The 19,023-nt window shown below is 36.6% G+C and overlaps 2 protein-coding genes across 4 annotated transcripts; both read right to left on the bottom strand.

Moving 5' to 3' along the window:
* Window positions 1-1,003: 1,003 nt before the first annotated feature.
* Window positions 1,004-3,162, bottom strand: LOC110927881. Of its 2 annotated transcripts, none has more exons than XM_022171228.2 (3): window positions 2,926-3,162; window positions 1,544-2,084; window positions 1,004-1,423 (listed from the first exon to the last, which is right to left on the bottom strand). In XM_022171228.2, the coding sequence occupies exons 1-3, from the start codon at window positions 2,993-2,995 to the stop codon at window positions 1,396-1,398; spliced, it is 639 nt and encodes a 212-aa protein (XP_022026920.1). In that variant the 5' UTR covers window positions 2,996-3,162; the 3' UTR covers window positions 1,004-1,395. The 2 variants fall into 2 exon arrangements, with proteins under 2 accessions (XP_022026920.1, XP_022026921.1); XM_022171229.2 differs by having other exon boundaries at window positions 1,010-1,423; window positions 1,528-2,084; window positions 2,926-3,159.
* Window positions 3,163-7,771: 4,609 nt separating this feature from the next.
* Window positions 7,772-13,273, bottom strand: LOC110929431 (tubby-like F-box protein 1). Of its 2 annotated transcripts, XR_004889379.1 has the most exons (5): window positions 12,631-13,273; window positions 8,864-9,250; window positions 8,484-8,571; window positions 8,051-8,258; window positions 7,772-7,950 (listed from the first exon to the last, which is right to left on the bottom strand). XR_004889379.1 is itself a non-coding variant. In XM_035988291.1 (4 exons), exons 2-4 carry the CDS (start codon window positions 9,218-9,220, stop codon window positions 8,203-8,205), a joined length of 501 nt encoding a protein of 166 aa, XP_035844184.1. In that variant the 5' UTR covers window positions 9,221-9,250; window positions 12,631-13,273; the 3' UTR covers window positions 7,852-8,202. The 2 variants fall into 2 exon arrangements, 1 of the variants encoding a protein (XP_035844184.1); XM_035988291.1 differs by having other exon boundaries at window positions 7,852-8,258.
* Between the last annotated feature and the right edge of the window lie 5,750 nt (window positions 13,274-19,023).

The raw sequence follows: 19,023 nt of genomic DNA, 5'->3' as shown, positions 1-19,023 counted from the left end.
TGCTTTTATAAAGATTGCAATTACAATGTTTACGTATGCACGAGAATTACAAACTAACACTAACCTGATCACTCCTAGTTGTTCGTACAAAAATGATAAGAGGAAAGTGATAAATAGAATATAAGCAATGTTCTATTTATAGTACAAACCAAACATCTGAAGCATCTACGCTAACGTCAACTAGAAAGCGACATCTAACAGCCTAACAAACTCCTAACATTTGCTATAGCCTAAGAACTGTTACATTGATAACCTCTGTTGATCAGCATCTATTGAATAATCATCTGTTGGTCTTTAACATATGTTGATCATTAGTAGACCTTTTGCTTCTTCAGACTTTGTCTTCATCAGCAATGGATGATCAGACCTTTGCTTCAACCATCGTTTTAAAAAACGCCTGAGGCGTGCGCCTCAAGGCGCGCCTCGAGGCGAAACGGCCAAAAAACGAGTCTGAGGCGCGCCTCATGGGATTTTTACTGCATATGCGCCTCAGAGGGGCTGAGGCGCTAAGAAAGGTTGCGCCTCAGGTGCGCCTCATGGGATTTTCATAGTTGTTTTTGACTTTTTGTGTCAATTTCAAGAATTAAATGTCTTTTTTATGTATGTTTTTGATGATTTTGATGAATCTGTTGATGAAATTAGTTAGTAATATTATTTTTATAATATATATAATTTTTATATTTATTTATTAATACCGCCTCGGCCTTACGCCTCGTTTCACCTCGAGGCTTACGCCTCGTGAGGCGAAGGGAAAAAGCCTCGAAACTCGTTTCCGTTCTTTTAAACCTTGGCTTCAACAGACTTTGTCTTCATCAGCAGAGGTTCACTTTGGCAGACCTTTGGTTCAACAGACTTTGTCTTCAAGCAGATGTTCTCTTTGGCAGACTTTTAAAGTAGCAGATGTTGAGTCTTTGTCATTGGAAGGAGTAGTTCTTCAAAGCACTGTTATTCATGATCAGATGTTGTAGACTATTTTGCCTTTCCAATCATCTGTTCTTATGTGGGGTCCACTAGATCCAACATTATCATGTGAGCTTTCTTTGTCCTTTTCTTTGACATGGTCAGGAGGATAGAGGTAGTGAGAATTCTGCTTGCTTCTTGCCAAAGGGATTATAGAGTTCATTTATTATTACTTTTTAAACATAAGTTTTTACACTTGTATACCACATAGATTTTTTTCTCTTCACTCTCTCGGTCTCTCCCAATACTGGGATTTTAATAATAAACTGATATGGCGAATGCCATAGCATAAATCCAACTACAAAAATACATAACATATAAAAAACAACTAAGATACACCAGAGTAGAAAATGCAATCCTAGTCTTATTTTAGATGAATTTGAGACCCATTATGTGTATTTTCTGCAGACACTATAACATGGTTCTAGCTTCCAGCTAATGATTTTGAAGTTCTTTGTTGAATCTGCAAATGTCAAGATAGCAGAAGCAATTACTTTACTATAACGATATTTGGTATATTTAAATACATCAATTGTTTTCGGCATCCAACATGTATTAATTTCTCACATTTAGTACGTCTTACTTCGTTCGACCCATGCGAAGCACGAAATGTATGCCATTAGCAACCTCATAAGACATAAGCCCAATTTTCCCCCCAATCCAACTACCCAATGTGCTTCCAACCAAATATCCAAATCTTCCAAACTTTTCCTCCCCTAGGAACCCAAGAATATATGTCCCAACCAATGTCCCTGCACCCCTTAGAGCGCCTTCGGTCACATACCCTTGGTAGTAAATGACTTCAAAAAGATCCCATCCAGAAGAAACAATAGGTCCTAATATTCGATTGGCGTTCTTGTCAGCTATTTTGGCTGCTTTGTCTCCAGCTTTCTCGGCTTGCTTGGCTGCAGCTTTGCTTTCAATGCCTTGTGAGCGTGCATCGGCTAGTGAAGATTCAACTGCTTTTTTTCTTGCTAACTCAACATGAGTTGTTCTGATGTTGTTAACATATAATTTGACACTCTCTTTTACAACACATACTAGTGTCCCAGAACCACCATACAAGAAGTCAAAGATACTAAACTTCCCAACTGGAGATCCAACGATCTTCCTGCATAATCCAGCTAAATAGAACGAAAAATAGAATTAGAAACAAGGTTTTATTACTACTTTTTAACTTTGTCACGTCAACTTTTATAGAGAACCCTAGTAATTAGGGTATTTAATTTTAGTTTTATAAAACAAAACGATTTGTGTAAGCTTTGAAGCAAATAGCTATGAATCTATGGAGACAATTTATCATAAGACCGCCCGTAGTGGGCGTGTTTTTTTTTAAAAAAAAATTGCCTAATAACGCCAAATAACGCCCCATACCCGCCCCCGTAGGCGTTTTTGGGCGTGATCTTCGGGTTTTTTGCATTTGGCGTTTTTTGAATAATGCTGACGGGGGTTTTGCCTGACCAATCATATTTTTGCAACGGCTAGCTAACGGCTAGTTTGTTTTTTTAACCTCTTACCCATTATATATATATACACACACACAAACTTCTTCAATTTTACACACCAAAACTCTCACACAAACACTACCTTTTTATAAAAATATGGATTCCCCTAGTTCCTCTTCCATAGTGAATTTTTACTACAAAGAGTTTTTTTGCGGATAGCGATGAGTAAGCGGTTGTTTCTACGCATAGTCGACAACTTGGAAACCAACTACGATTATTTTAAACAAAAAGCGGTTGCCTCACAGGACCTTTGGGTTTGGTCGGCTTACTTTGGCATCGATCAATGAATTTTACATTTGAATTTCTGGCATCGATCAACGAATTTTATATTTGACAATAATTGTGTTAGATTGGTAGAATGCAAACATAGATCATATGATATGTGTATCCTATATCTAAATTTGAATTTAATAACATCTGAATTAATAAATGGCGGAGAGAGTTAATTGTATGTACGTACCAATGAAACTAAGGGACACATATCCAACAACAAACGCTACATATAAGAATGTTCTCATCTGGAAAGCCATGAACCGATGGATCTTGTACGTCACATATCAGCCTTCACGACCTGATTCTCAAACTGATGTCTGTGTTTTTTGGGTAATATATTAACACTCGGCGTTCGTTGAGGAATACAAGTGGGAGTCTGTCAATTCAGTTATCAAGCTATTATCCCTGTAACAAAATAAGGAAAACCGAAGTAACTTTTGGGAAATGCATAAAACGTGGGGGTGGGTTGAGTGTTAAAACTCATGATCTAATTAGTAGTATTTTTTGGAAATATTTGTATGTTTTCAGGACTTTTGATATATAGATTTGAATAGGGAAATTCTATAGGCACACCTGATTCAGGGCCGTCTATCGGGGGGTGCAGGAGGTGCCTGCGATCAGGGCCCGAAAATTTTTTTACATTTTATATATATATATATACTAGCAAAAACCCGCGCGATGCGGCGGCAACAACAATTTACAACGCAGTACTCGTTTTATGTTAGTTTATCAATCCTCTCATGATACATTGTACCGTACGTGTGTTAATTTTCTTATCCGTAGCATCGACGTGGTCTGTCTATCACACGTCTATTTAAAAGTTAAACAATTGTAAGAAAAAACTAAAAAAAAAAAACAAGAATATGGAGATGTTCTAATAGTTGGTTAGGATTGTTTTCACCTTTATCATACATAATTGTAGGTGGTTGAAGTGGTAATGGAGAGATAAAATTTGCAATTCCCACAACCCTTTTTCTCGCTTCGCTTCCAACTCTCAGAGAGTGGATCGGTTTAATCGGTGAATACTTCCCGATTCTTCAGGTGGACATCCAACCATGAAAATATATCATTTTGAAAAATTAGTTTTCCAAGGACATGAATGTGTCAAATTAGCCGTTCTATATAATCTTTTACCTTTGATTCTATTATATGTTATGCCAATAATTTATTATGAATTGCATAGAATATGTAACTTAATAGTAAGAACTAAGGCCGTGGGGTATGGTGGGGCTTGGGTTGGGTTTGGGTTGGGGCATTTGTTGACACGTGGAATGGGAGCCCCCCACCGCCTGGTTACGTGTCTGCGGGGTATGGCGGGGCGTGGGTTGGGCTTGGGTTGGGTGCACCGCGTGGCAGCAAAATATTAAAAAAAATTACAAAAAAATTATAAAAAATCATACAACATTTAATCACACAACATTTATAAAAAAAAAACCTACAACTTCATTAAAATTTTAAAAATTACATAATCCTAAAAATTACATAATTTCAAAAAATTACAAAATAACAAACCTAGAGCGTTAAATAAATTTCAAAAAGGTCGATCTTGTCGAACGTCTTTCGCTCCTTGCCTCGAAACTCTATGTTCGCCACCGCCACCCGTCCTCGTGGCTTAACTCGCCGCTCGGAACGGCTTCGTAGTAAGCCTTGAAACGCTCGAGCTTGGGCCGTAGCTCGCGCCATTTATGTTGGCACGCGTTGAGGTTGTGGCGATCGTTACCGACATTATGTCGGTAGGCTGCGAATGCTTCCGGCCAATATTTTGTTTGGCCCGGTGGCCGCCCCTTCATAGCGTCGACGACGCTAGTGACGAGAGCCATTTCTTCTTCATGGGTCCAGGATGCCATAGCGGGAGGGGACCAGTGGGTTAGCCGATGGGGTTGGGTTCGTGGGATGGGGGGACCAATGGGTTAGCGGGTTCGAGAGAAGTGGGTAACCGGTGGGGTTGGGTTCGTGGGATGGGGGGGGGGGGGACCAGTGGGTTGGGGGTTACAATATATAGGGGGTGGTTGGGTGACCGGGTGACGGTTTGGTTTCCCCCAAACCGTTTGAATTTAAAATTCAAAATTTGAATGTCCGCTATGACGTGGCGGGTGAGCGAATGGGAGGCAGCTAGCTAGCATGGCCATACCGCCCCACGCCCGGCTTGAAAACCAAGCCCCAAAGGCCACGCCCCAACCCAAGCCCACCCGGGATGATGGCTTAAGCGTTTTCCCCCAACCCACGCCCCAACCCAAGCCCCATACCGATGGCCTAACAAAGGCTAATTTGACACATCCTATTCGGTAGTTTGTTATGTATGTATATTTGTGCAAGATATTATTGCATTTAATGCATAGTTGCTTAAAGCCATCGTCTCTTGTGTCTAGGCCCATTTTTCAGGCGAGGCGATGCAGTTGCGTTTTAAGTTGAGGAAATTGAGTTTTAATTCTCCGGGTGATGACTCAGGCGCACATTACGGCGAGATTCCTCGATTCCGGAGAGTTTCCTGCCAAATTCTCTAAATTCCAACAAGATTCTAGCCAAATTTCAACTTTTGTTCATAAAAAACTACTTTTCAACACTAATACACTAATGTTTTGGTACTAATTAGATGATATAAAGTGTTACATAATAGACTATGTTTATTTTATTTGAAGAATAGCATTATTTTTCTAATACATAATATATTTTAAAATTTGTTTCATTGTGCGCTTTATTTTTCTCAGGCTCTCACTTTTTTGCGTTTTACACCTAGGCCCTAGGCGAGACCTATGCGCCTTCAGTACGCCTATCGCCTTTAATAACTATGATTTAATGTATGGCTTGTTATGGAGTTTGTTAAGGTGATCTGATCTCATTCCTTCTTGTATAAATTTCTTTTCCCTTGTAACCTATATATAAGGCTTTGTTTTCTATCTATCTATTATTATTGAGATTATATACTACATTATCACAACTATATCATATCTTCTATACATCTGACATGGTTTAAGGATATCAAAACATGGACCTTTTTTTTATAAAAATGATAGGATGACAATATATACAATTATAGCAATCCTTTATACACTTCTGACGTTAGTATGAAAAACAAAAACAGCAGATTAAAGCTCAACCTTTTAATCATCTTTGCAAGTGATTTAACCTGTAGATAAAAAAAAATTGTAATATCAGTGAGATAAGAATAAAAGTTCAATGGATAAGTCGAGCTCAAGCATCACCACCAGGTGGCATGGCATCTCACACGTATTAAGCAAATTATGTGGCGACACGTTTATCATCAGGGCATCGGGCGCATCACGGGCGCATCAAGCCTTACGCGCGCATAATGCGCACATTTTAAAACCAAGATTTACTATCAGTAACAAATCCAAATTAGCATACTTAATTAAAGAATTTATCCCAGAGTTGTCTATAAGCATGTTGAGTTCAAAATATCACAAATCTATACTATATAATAAAAGAAACCATTACGAGGACACTTGTCATCATATTAGGTTATGTCTTATAGATAATTTTTATTTTAGTTTAATCTTTTCTAATTAATTATAAATAATTCTCCTACTAAATTATTACTTTTATATTTATCTATAGTTAATTAATATGATCGGTTCGTGATTTCTATTTTTTCAAATCGTGTTTCTGAAATGTCAAACTTCTATATTATTGTTTCAAAGCTTCTTTGTTTATATATTAAAATATATTAATACACGTGTATTACACAATAATATTTAGTAGAAGAGAATACACTAAATAATAAATATTAATATCAAGAGTAAATTACGATTTTGGCCACTGTGGTTATATTATTTTTACCCTTTTAGCCAAAAAATGAATCTTTTATCATATGAGCCCTCAACGTTTTTTTTCTAACCTTTTTGGCCCCTAACACTAATCCCATCCCTTCACTTTTAGAGGCCAAAATGGTTAGAAAAAAATACGTTGAGGTCCAAAGGGGTTAGAAAAAAAGACGTTAAGTGCTCAGATGTTAAAAAATTCCTTTTTGGGCTAAAAGAGTAAAAGTGATATAAGCACAGTTGGCCAAAGTCGTAATTTACTCTAATATCAAATTAGATAACTAAGTTTGAATTTGAAGTACATAGATAAATATAAAAGTAATAATTAGACCAAATAATATTTAGTAGGAGGATTATTTATAATTAACTAGAAGAGATTAAACTAAAATAAAAATTATCCATAAGACATCGCGTATCAAATAGATTTAACGAAACTCAAAATAAAATTAACTAATATTATTTATCATTTCTACGTTTACAAGTTTTAAATAAAGGGTTAAATTTATTGAGATTTCGTTACATCTACAAATTTTAAATAAAGGGTTAAATTTACTAAGACTTCGTTAACAGTAGAATAATCTATTTATATCAATCTAAATATATATCTATACTATACTATATAATAAAACATTAATGTGTGACGCCTATCATTCATTGTACGCATTTATTTTATGATTTTCTCGCCACACTTTTAAACTTTTCTTATATTAATTAAATAAATGAATAATGAGCCATAGGGAGCAAAACGAAAGTTTACTCTAACTTATAATTTGTTAACTAAGTTTGTATTATAAAGGGTTAAATTTATTGAGACTTCGTTAACAAATTTTGCAACAACAGAATAATCTATATTTTAATCACGAAAACCAAACTTTGTATTAATATATTAAATATTTTTATTTTCACTATGCAAAATTACATTTACTCGACCCATGTAACACATGAGGTTTTTTAAGATATAACATTTTATTATTTGATATATAAGATTACATTTATTCGATTCGTACAATACACGCGTGGGGGGGGGGGGGGGAGGGGGGGTTTAAGGATATATATTTTTTATTATTTAGTACAGAAAATTACATTTATTCAAACCGTGTAATGCGCATATTTTTAAAGATGTAAATTTTTTATTGTTTGGTATATAAAATTACATTTATTCAACCCGTGTAATAAATGAGGTTTTTTAAAGATGTATTATTTTATTATTTGGTAAACAATATTACATTTATTCAATCCGTGTAATAAACGAGATTTTTAAAGATATATATATATATATATATATATATATATTATTTGGTATATAAAATTACATTTATTCAAACCGCGTAATACACGGGGTTATAACCTAGTTCTCCATAAATTAAACAAAGATAAAAAGTTGTAAAACAATTCAACCCTGTACTCATCTCATTCTCTGCAATTCCAAAGATCTATAAGCCAGGTAAACACATGAAAGAAATGACATTATCAGTTCCATCATATAATCAGTCATTCCTTAACATTTCACAGATCAAAAACCAAACCACTTACCTCCGCAACGGTTGTTGGTGTTTTTTAACACGAAAAGATGGCAGTTTGAATCAGTTCACAGCATTTCCCAAGAAGAGAACTCGAAGACGCTTGTTCATTAACATTTTGAGGGAAGAACTGTCTCAAACCACCTTTGATCATTAAACCAGTGTTCAGATCAAAGTAATGATGTGGAGGTCGTGGCTCAAGCCCAATTGAACCAAAGCAGCTGAAAAACCCAAAACTCAATTCAATTTATATAACCCAAAGGGTAATCAGCAACGTCAAAATCATCTTGACATATTTTGAAATCCAAAAACAAAATTGTAATCCAAACAAAATCGCACCAATATGCGCATCGTCATTTTTTTCGTTTTACGAGGCCCGAATAGGTAAATGTTGCAATTTTCATGGACTAAGGGAGAGCATAAACGAATAGCATATGCTCACTAACCTGGACTAAGACACATATAAAGATGATATGTCAAGTTCGATTTATCCCTCTTGATAAAGCATTGAATAGTAACATCGCGCGGCCCGGGCTGAAAAATGAATAATAGTAAGTTATTGACCCATTTACTTACGCATAGATCAATTTGGAATGTGTAGCATATAAAATGAGTTGAAATTTGTCCAATGTCTGACAATGCATACAGCCACTAAAATCATTTTATTCCAAGAATCAAATTATTGTTGTAATAAATAATATCGTTTTATTTAATCATAATTAAATCATTAACTATTTACAAAAAAAATCAACACATGGATGAGAAAGTGTTGCAGGCCAGCCCAACTTGACACTTTTACGGCCCGTTACCAAAAGGATAAAAATACCTGCTTTAAAGAAACTGGGAAAGTAAGTTTCCCACAAGATTCAGGAGTTCTAACAATTTCCTTACACATACTCCTCCACGACTTACAAACCGCAGCACAAGCAACAACATGTTTTCTTGCAGGCCATGTGCTTTCACTCTCTTCTAACCTCTTAATCACATCAAAAAGAAGCTCCGGAGGGAGATTAGCCCACCTACTGTTTTGGACCACAAGTAACGTCTGGTTATCATTTAAATCATTAATCGAACCCTGTGATTTCCCTCTGCTATGAAGCCCTGACAGCCTTACATCGAAACTACGCCTCGATAAACTCCCGAACCCGTCTCTCACATCACGAACTATGCTACGAAACGACATCTTTCAAAACAAAACAAACTCCCACAGTAACTGCAAAACATCAAAGGAAGTTTGAGTTAGATTGTAGTTAAAAGATGATCATGGGCACAAGGGTATAAAGTGTATTCATATCATGTTTTCGGACTCAACCAGAAGTTAAATCAATTTATCAGGTTAAAACCATCATTTCCTTCACGTAAAAAAGAGTTTCGCCATCTGTGAAATGACTAAAGTACCCTTTGATAGGAATCATGTTCTAGTTTCTAGTCTAAAGGTCGTTTGTCTATTCTAGGAGGGGGGTAAATGCAAATAATATAGTATAAGTATGAGTCATTAGTTACTTGGGGAGGGGGATAGGAAAATACGTAGCTTTGTTAGGGCTCTATTTACAGAGAGAGGGCGTAGCCCTGGGAACTCTTCGAAGTTAGTTATCGAGTCTGTAAGATCCGATTGGATCATCTTCTTCGTATCAATTTCAATTTCAATTCCAATCTATATTCCTATTAATCAGAATCGGAACTCTATCATTGGTCTGACCTGCCTCACCTCTGCTCTCCTTTCAATTTCAATTTCCAGATCTGTGTTCACCTTCAGATCTCAGATCCAATTCGCTTTCCGCTTTTCTTCTCGGTTCTACATCTGCTTTCTATTTCCGGCTTCTACTTCCAAATTCCTCTATCTGTTCTGTTCCTTCAATTTCCGATCAATCACGGTGAATCAAACGTCTTGTTTGGATACTCACGATCAACAGATTCAACAGCTTCAATCTGATGTAGTTGAAATTAAAGCAACGTTGCAGGTTTTGAAAGCGGATCAGGAGGAACAGAGAGAATTCCAAAAGTTTTTTCTAAATTGGATAAAACAACAAGATTCGAGTGCGGTGGTGGATTCTTCATGTGCGGATGTCCGATCTTCACCTCCGTCTTCACAATTGGCTGCCGTGGACTTGATATTTGCCACATCATCCGTTCGTCACAGCAAATCGGTAGCTCCAGTCACTCCAATTACATTGTCAGATCTGGACGACCGTGTAAAGGATTGTGCCTCAGAGAAATCAATAATGCAGAGTCAAGCTAGGGCCATGTCGGAGGATTTTAAGTGGGTGTTGGGCTCAGATATTGTATTGGGCCGGTACTCTTCAGATCTGGGCTCGTTTTGTGGGACCATTTCTCCAGCAACTTTGTTTCCGTCTTCAACCTTACATTCGGAGCCCGTTACCACCAAACAGACGGCGGTACATTCAGCTCGAGATTTCATTGTTGGTTCGGGAGTTGCTACGATTTCAGCTAGTCCTTTTTCTGGTTCTCGATTGCTGATTTCCCTGTGTTGGTTATGCGCTGATTACATTGGACGCCCAGATGTTGCTCAGTGGTCCGCGGGCCTTGGTAATTTCAACATTCGACTAGCCGACTTACCGCCTAAGTTGTTTGATTTGGACCCTGATCCAGAACCACCTGACCGTTATACGCCTTCGATTTCAGCTCCTGTTCGGGTTCCTTCAAGTCAACTATGGGTGGTGCACGGGCAGTGTCGATCTCCCGAAGACTCAACTTCGGAGATCTCAGTTGAATTTGGAGCTCGTTAACTGATTCCAGTCTTGAGGACAAGACTGTTTTGAAGGGGAGAGTAATGATAGGAATCATTATCTAGTTTCTAGTCTAAATGTCATTTGTCTATTCTAGGAGGGGGGGTAAGTGCAAATAATATAGTTTAAGTCATAGTTATTAAAGGCGCGAAGCGCACTCTAGGCGCATTAGCTCCGATTAGGGCCTAGGCGATAGGCGCAAAAAAAGCGTGGGCCCGAGAAAAAAAAGCGCACTTAAATAAAAAAATTAAAAAGTTCATTAAGGGAATAAAGTACTCAAAACCAAAACAATAATTTGACAACAGAATTCAGAATTAAATCAGAGAACAAAAACTAGAACTTAGACAACTAATTCAGAATTAACTAATTAAAAATAAATACTGGAAAATACAGAACTAAATCAGAGAACAAAAAACTGCTGTTAATGTATTTAGGATAAGAGTAACTTGCTAGCTCCTGTTGTATTTGTTTGCCGGATTCTAATGAAAGTTTTTTAGCCGTGCAAAAAAATAGGATAAAAGTAGCTAGCCATGTATTTAGGATATGCAGTTTCTGTGAGTAGTAATGATTAATTCAGCATACCGAATTCAACATTTAGTGATATAATCAGTTGCCAATAGCCCTATAAATACTGCAGATAATGAGGAATTTACAAATTAAAAAAAAAGGATTAATTATCATTGCGCTCAAAACACCTAGGAAGTAGGAGCGCATTCAACTCGCTTGCCCAGAAATATCGCTTAGGCGCCAAAAGCGACCGCTTTTGATAACTATGGTTTAAGTATGAGTCATTAGTTACTTGGGGAGGGGGATAGGAAAATACGTAGCTTTGTTAGGGCTCTGTTTACAGAGAGAGGGCGTAGCCCTGGGAACTCTTCGGAGTTAGTTATCGAGTCTGTAAGATCCGATTGGATCATCTTCTTCATATCAATTTCAATTCCAATCTATATTCCTATTAATCAGAATCGGATCTCTATCACCCTTCATCTATGAAATAGCAAATTTTATAACAAAATCATTAGGAAAAAACTATTATGCTGAAAGGGCATACATATTAAGTTGCTCTGTATGAACAAAAAATTCAAAGAAATTGTTTCGATAATGTTATTCCCAAATGATGCAACAATACAGAGGGAGAAAAATATGACTGGCAATAAATCAATTCTCTTTTCTTTTTCTTTTAAAGTTATAGACAGATTTTTGAGCAAAAAAACAGCATTGATTATCTAAGCAAGTATGCAGTATATATCCACCTAACTCAGTCATGTTGAGGCTATACGCACACCATCTTGTCCACTAATCAACATCCCCTAAAGAGGGATTTAGGCATGATTTTACGACCATATAGAAGGATCCGTCATGGTTAAACACCCATATACCATATGAAATGACTTATATGACAACTGGAGGGGGTGTACATCCACTAAAACTCCCTTTTTAGGGGTGTAAGTATAGCAACACCCCTCAAACTTTTCATTATATAATGTATACAAACTGAAACAAATTCAATTAAAAAGAAAGAACACAAGAAAACCAACAGGATGATGAGTGATGACAGATTATATATCCATCAAATATGCATTTTACGAGCTGCAAAACAAGATCAACAGTACACAAAACATGTTAGGGTTAAGGCAAAACTGCAAGTTTAACACCAAACCCATCAAATTAAACCAACAAACTTCAACTTTCGGAATCACTAACTTAGGGTTTTCGTTTCATTCTTGATGAAGTCAAGAAAGACAAGCAAATAGATCCAAATTTAAACTATCACTAAAAGACACCAATCAAAGTCAAATTAGGGCACAAAAATCACGGTAAATGATGAAAGATTAAAGATCTATACCTTTAGAAACAGAAAACCATGAAACCCTTTGGAAATTAGGGTCAGCAACTACACCAGGTATGCTTGATTGTAATGAATCAGATGTAATTTTCAGTGAGGACTTTCTTCGAACAGTTGGAAGACATGGAGCAGATCAAAACGGAAAGGAAAATTGGGTCAGACCCAGAAGCAGATGCACATTTCTCTCTCTAAAACTCATTCATTCTCTCGAACTGGTTGGAAAGTTGGGTCAGACCCAAACTTCTACCCGAACTGGTTGGAAAGTAGATCTGGGTAGGAAACCTTACACATTATGCCAGAATCGAACCCTGGGTCGTCGCCGACAACCTCAGTCGTTGGGAAGGTCAACAACCACGGTGAACCACCACGAAAACCACCTTAATCGCCACTGCTTCATCTTCAACAACCATCACTATGGAGAAGAGAGCTAAGACGGAAGAATAAAGCTGGTATAACCAAAAAAGAAGGTGAAGAAAAACCTGGAGATAAGGAAGAACACAGTGGACTTCAGGCGGGGAGCATCTGCTACGAAGAAAGAGGGCATTTGACAAAACGGAGATTTCAGGCGGGGAGAAAGGGATATTGGGACGAGCATCTGGGTTTTGAATTTTGAAAGTGATCTAGTGTTATTCATCATCGCGCGGCGTTTTATAATGTGTTTTTTGCCTTGTTCAGTATATGATGTATTCGACTCTTTAATATGTGTGAATTGAACTTTATACAATGTACAATCTGTGTTGAATTGGAGAAAATGTTTCAGTTGAACCAAAGTATTACATATTAAGTGGACCCAAAAGATTACATGTCCACATACATACCTAGAAGCAAAGGACTTTTGCGTTGACCCTTTAAGGCGATTTCCCTTTGTGGCCTTTGCTGCTTTCTTCATCTGTAGTAGAGTGCTTAATTGTCATCCGGAGTTTTTGTATGCATGTGAGCGAAATGGAAGCCGGGTTATATTAGAATGCCTTAAAGGCGTGCTCAAGCTTTTTTGCTGATGTCAAAATCTTCTAATATGTCGATTACACCAAAGAAGAGGATGTCATTGTAGAATTCTGGTGTTGAATCACCAACTGATTCTCGTGACTTATAATCGTGACGTGAGTTCGACATGTAACGTCAAGGTCCCCACCTGTATAATTGTAATTTATCAAATATGTGCTCAATAGTATGGGTGAGTTTGGTAATGAGTTAAAACAGGGTTGGACTAAAACATGTGAGCTGTCTGGCATTATTTACTAATCTATTTGGCTTTCTTACTTAGGTGTAGAAACCAAATAGCCTTGGTGCCTTTAACACCTAATAAAAAATATTAAGCTTTAATTTTTAGGAATAATTTTAATAGCAGAAACACACCTAATTTAGGGTTGAAATTGGCTAATCATTCTCATAAGAAAATTGATGGTCTCAACACATAGTTGGGTTTTACCTTCTTTGTCATGACGTTTTAGCATTTCTGACTTTTCAACTGCATTTACCATAGGTTGCGTATACTTTAGTACTCTCTTTGCTGGTGATAACTCCAGATAAAAAGTTTGCAACTTCCTATAGTATACCACCACATATGCATTATTCATTTTGTTAAAATTAAATTTATAATTGAAAAAACTTATTATGAGCTCGACTATAGACCGTGGGGTGTGGGGCGTGGGTTGGGACGGCGGTTGCCAAGCAACACTGGCTAGACAACACCGGGCTAGCGTTGGCCATGGCGTTGCCCCGCTGGCGTGGGGATTGAGCCTGGCGGGGGGGGGACGGCTTTAGCTTTCAATTTTATAAAAAAAAGCCACATGGCAACCCACGCCGGCCTGGCCACGCCGTTACCACACCCCACTTTTTTGGGTGTGAACTGGTAGAGCCCACATCTGCCACGTGTCGAGCAATGCCCCCAACAAAAGCCCCTCCACACCCCATAGTCTTATGGATTTGGGTTTAGTCTATACAAGTGCGGGTCAAACTTGGATACACGTTTAACTAAACGGGCTGTGTTTGAGGTACCCATTTGACCCATTCATTTACTTGTTAGAAATGTGTTTATGTAACAATAACTTAAAACTATTTTGGGTAGTTTTATCCGAAAGTTCAAAATTATTAAAAACAAATAAGCATGATTTAACATATTTCTTTCAATAAAAATAACTTTTCATGTGTGACATGATATCTGGGTCAATGTCGTGTTCAAGTCAGGTCCGACTCGTCAAAACATGAACACTACTGATTAACATCCCTAAAAAATCACTATTATTTGAAACATTTTAAAGGTTACCGTTAACCTTTTTATATCTTGTAGTGTTTGTAATATATTTCAATGCATATAACAATACTTATATTCACCTTGAGCTCAAATTGTTGATATAGTCCAGGTTGAAGGCCTTGAAAGAAGGACACGTGCTCTAGTGTTGTAGAGGGAAAGAAGGGAGGTGTTGAGAACCCTGAGCCAACACAATAGAAGCAACCTTAAACGCCTAAGTTGTTTACTCGTTAGTTTACATGTAGAAAAGTATACAACAATTTTATTGACCCGTTTGAGATAAAGCACAACCCAAATATGACCCATTCGCAAGTAAAGGCGGAAAAAGTAGGTTTTTTGGGACCGGTATTTTTGGTACCGTTACGGTACCGAGCTCATTCCTACAGGTGATGGCTGATTATGCAGATGATTTAACATTATTATCTTAGTTCAAATAGTAGTAGATTAAGCTTATTGCATCCTAATAACTAAAACCCAAGTCGTGTTTGTTGGTGCAGTTGTATGTTGACTTCATCTTCGTTCGAGTCCTAGATTACAACTGATTGTATAGTGCACGCAAAACGAGGAAATGGTTTATATAGGTGATTCCGCTTGAAATGACAAGTAATTCACATTCAAGCGAAATCAGAAGATATAGGTTGTTTGGTTGAGATGTGATTCTGCTTGAAGTTGTTTCAAGCGGAATCACATGCCTATATATATCATTCAAGCGATATCAGTTGCATCAGTTCTTGTTTCCGACGCCGAGGTGCTGTCGAGGTGTCTCCAAGTCTGTAATAGCGTTTTGATCAATACAAGAGATAGTTAATAGCATTTCTAGTGTTATACAAGCTAAACAAAGACTGAATCAATGAATTCCGCCTTTTATTCAGTCTGAGCACTCTTCTGATCGACTCGTCAGGTCGTTTCACGATCCTACATGTGGTATCAGAGCTCAGGAGGAAGAGTTCTTACCGTTTAGCTCGTTTTCGCTGGAAAATTCTGATTTATACACCTTCTTTTCACATTTAATCAAATTTTCAAGGTTAAAATGGACTGATTTTCACATATAACGTGTAAAATACAGTTTTAACAAACCCTTGAAAGTTTGAGATCAAAATTCGGACTAAAACAGACAGAAATCAACAGAAAACCTTATTCCGCTGGAACGAGCATTTTTTGTTATTCCGCTTGAATTTTGAGCGAAATCAGGTATTTCGCCTGAAAACTTCTGTTTTCGCTTGAGATTACCAGTTGATTCCGCTTGAACAGGTATTCCGCTCGAGAATTCAAGTTGATTCCTCTCGAAGTTAGTGGTTCCGCTTCAAATTCCTATTCCGCTTGAAACATTTCGTGTGATTCCGCTTCAAAACATTATTTCGCTTGAAACATTTCAAGTGAAATCAGGTTATTTTGTTTCAAGTTGTTATTTTGCTTGAAGTGTGATTGTGATCTTTTGTGTGAAATTTGTCGGGATTGTTTGAAATATGGCAAAGATGTTTGATGAGAAGGAAAATGATCTTATTGAAAGAGCTAATAGTTGGTATAGAGGGTATTTGGATAATAGTTATAGAGATGTGAAAAAGGAAGGATGGATAAAAAGGTTTAAATATTTTGTGTGCTTGAAATATGAAAAATTGAATGATCTAGAAAACCGATATGGAGTCTTACTTGAACAATTAAAGAATCATGAGATATATTTGTCTGATGCAGAAAAAATAGCAAAGTTTGCAGATGCATTACCTGCAGAATGGATTGAAATTTTGAAAAAACTAGAAGGACATTCAAGTTTTTCAAAATTACATCTAAAAGAATTCATCAGTAAACTTAAAACTCATGAATACGAAAATGAAAAGTAAAAGAAAGAAAGAATTGGTGAATGAATTTGGAAAGCATCTTGTGGATATAAGTTTAGATGTGACTGATGAAATGAACAAAAGAATTATTGAATGTCTTAGAGCAAAAAATGTTATGAAATACGATAACAAGAGGGGTTGTTATATTGATGAGAATGCGAATCCTCTTGATTTCGTTAAAATTTTTTGTGCAGGATCATTCAAGACTGGGACGAAGAAAATTCCAAAGAATGAAGAATCTGTGAAGATTGGATCTTCAAGTTATGAATCAGTGTGCTCTAAATATGATAAACTTGAGGCTGACAATAGTAAACTCTTGAAGGATGCGGAAAGTTTGACATTGGAAGTCAAAAAGTTGAAGAATGAGAAGCAAACTGATGTTAAATAGATTCTTATGTTGCAGGAAAATTGTGAGAAGCTGAAAACTAAAAATGTTAAACTGTTAAGAGAGTTGAACAGTTTGACATCAGAAAACAAGATTTTGAAAGAGAAAGAAAAAGATTTTGAAAACAAAAAGAAATCTTTAGAAAATGAAGATTTCTGGATAAAGCTTGAAAACAAAAATTTGAAAGCAAATGAAACAAAATTTCATGAACAGATAAAAGTTTTGGAAAATGAAAAGTCTGTTCTTGAAAACATTAAGATTGAAAACGAAAAAGCAATCAAGTCTCATTTTAAAAGAATATCTCAGCTTGAAAATGAAGCTGAGAATTCAAGGAACAAAATTGATGAACTTGAAATGAAATTGAAAGGTTTTGTGACTTCATCAGAGTATTTGAATCACCCTTGTCCAAAACTGATCAATTCTGTTCCAATAAGTGACAATGTCACAAATTTTGACAACGTCAAAATTGAAGATTGTGATGAGGAATCTGATGATGAAAATGAAAAAATTGAAAAACAAAAATTGTTTTTGAAATTAAAAGAAAAGTTTCAGAAAACTAATTTGCATTCTTCAGAAAAAGGTGAATGTTCAAAGCAGAAACCTTTGAAGAAGAATGCAGAACAAAAACAAAAAGAGAAAAAGTTAAAAAATGTTCAAAAAGAAAATAAAAGCTCATCAGATCAATCATCCAATCAAAATCAAAAATCACAAAAATTAAAAAATCAAAACTCAAAAATAGTTGGTAATGAGTGGTGCAGGTTTGACCACAATACTTCAAAGCCAAATCCAGCTTCCAGGAAGAGAGAGATGATTACCACAGAGCCAAACAATTCTATGATCTGAGTATTTGGAGTGAAAGTGGTGAATGGTACGATAACAGAGTGTGTTACACTTGTGGTATGAGAGGACACATTGCTGTTAACTGCCAGAGTTGGAGTTTTGAGTCGAGGAGATGCTTTAACTGCAATATCATAGGTCACATTGCCAGAGATTGCCCCATGAGATCAAAGGGTAGATCGAGGGCTGAATCTCAGAAAATGGCAAAGAAACCAGTCAAATTCAAAGAAAAGCCCAAGGAACAGAAAGTTCCAGAAACGAAAGTAAAGCTGTCACAAGGGCAAAAAGACAGACTGAGGAAAAAGAGAAAGAAGGCCAGGGAGTATCTGGAGAAGATTTTGTCCTCGGATACGACTGGTAAAACAGATAAAAGTTCTGATAAATCGTCTTGCTCTTCAAAGAATGACAAATCTAGCAAAACGGACTCATCAGATACAAATCTGAGGACTAAAAGGGTATTGAAGAAAGAGAAAGTTGTTAATCAAAAGATTAACAAAACAAAGAAAGTGAAATTTTCACTTCCTGGTGATGAATTTGTTTCCCCGGAAACAAAGGAGCCAGTTGTTGGCAATGATCTTGATTCGACAAAGTCAAAGGAGCCATGTTCAGGCAATGAATCTGGTTCATCAAAACCAGAGGAGCCATTTGTTGAGGTAAAAATTGAGAATTCTAGTCTAACAATGGATGATGCAAATTTTCCACCATTGTTGAATAAGAATTCAAAATCACCCAAGGACCGTCAGGCTTGGGTGAATCTGTTCAAATGAAAAACCTGACTTGCCGGAGTTCCCAGGTTGGTAAGCGTGGAACAGGAATCGGCACATTTCTTGAGAAATTCACTTCGGTGATGTTTCGTCTTATATGTGGTAAATCAGGGACATTAAGTTGTACTTGATTTTCTACAAGTGGTTTTGATGCTTAAATCTGGAAATGATAAATCTTTACATGAGAATGAAGAGAACAAAGTAATGAAATGACCCCGAACCTACAAATGATTGGTAAACAAACTAATTTTTTCCGGAAAAACCATTTTGATTAAAACAAACTTAAGTGTTTTGAAATCACAATGGGAAAATAGTTTGTTG

Source organism: Helianthus annuus, chromosome 3 (assembly GCF_002127325.2).
Source record: "Helianthus annuus cultivar XRQ/B chromosome 3, HanXRQr2.0-SUNRISE, whole genome shotgun sequence".
NCBI lineage: Eukaryota > Viridiplantae > Streptophyta > Magnoliopsida > Asterales > Asteraceae > Helianthus > Helianthus annuus.
This window is presented reverse-complemented; position numbering and strand designations above follow the sequence as displayed.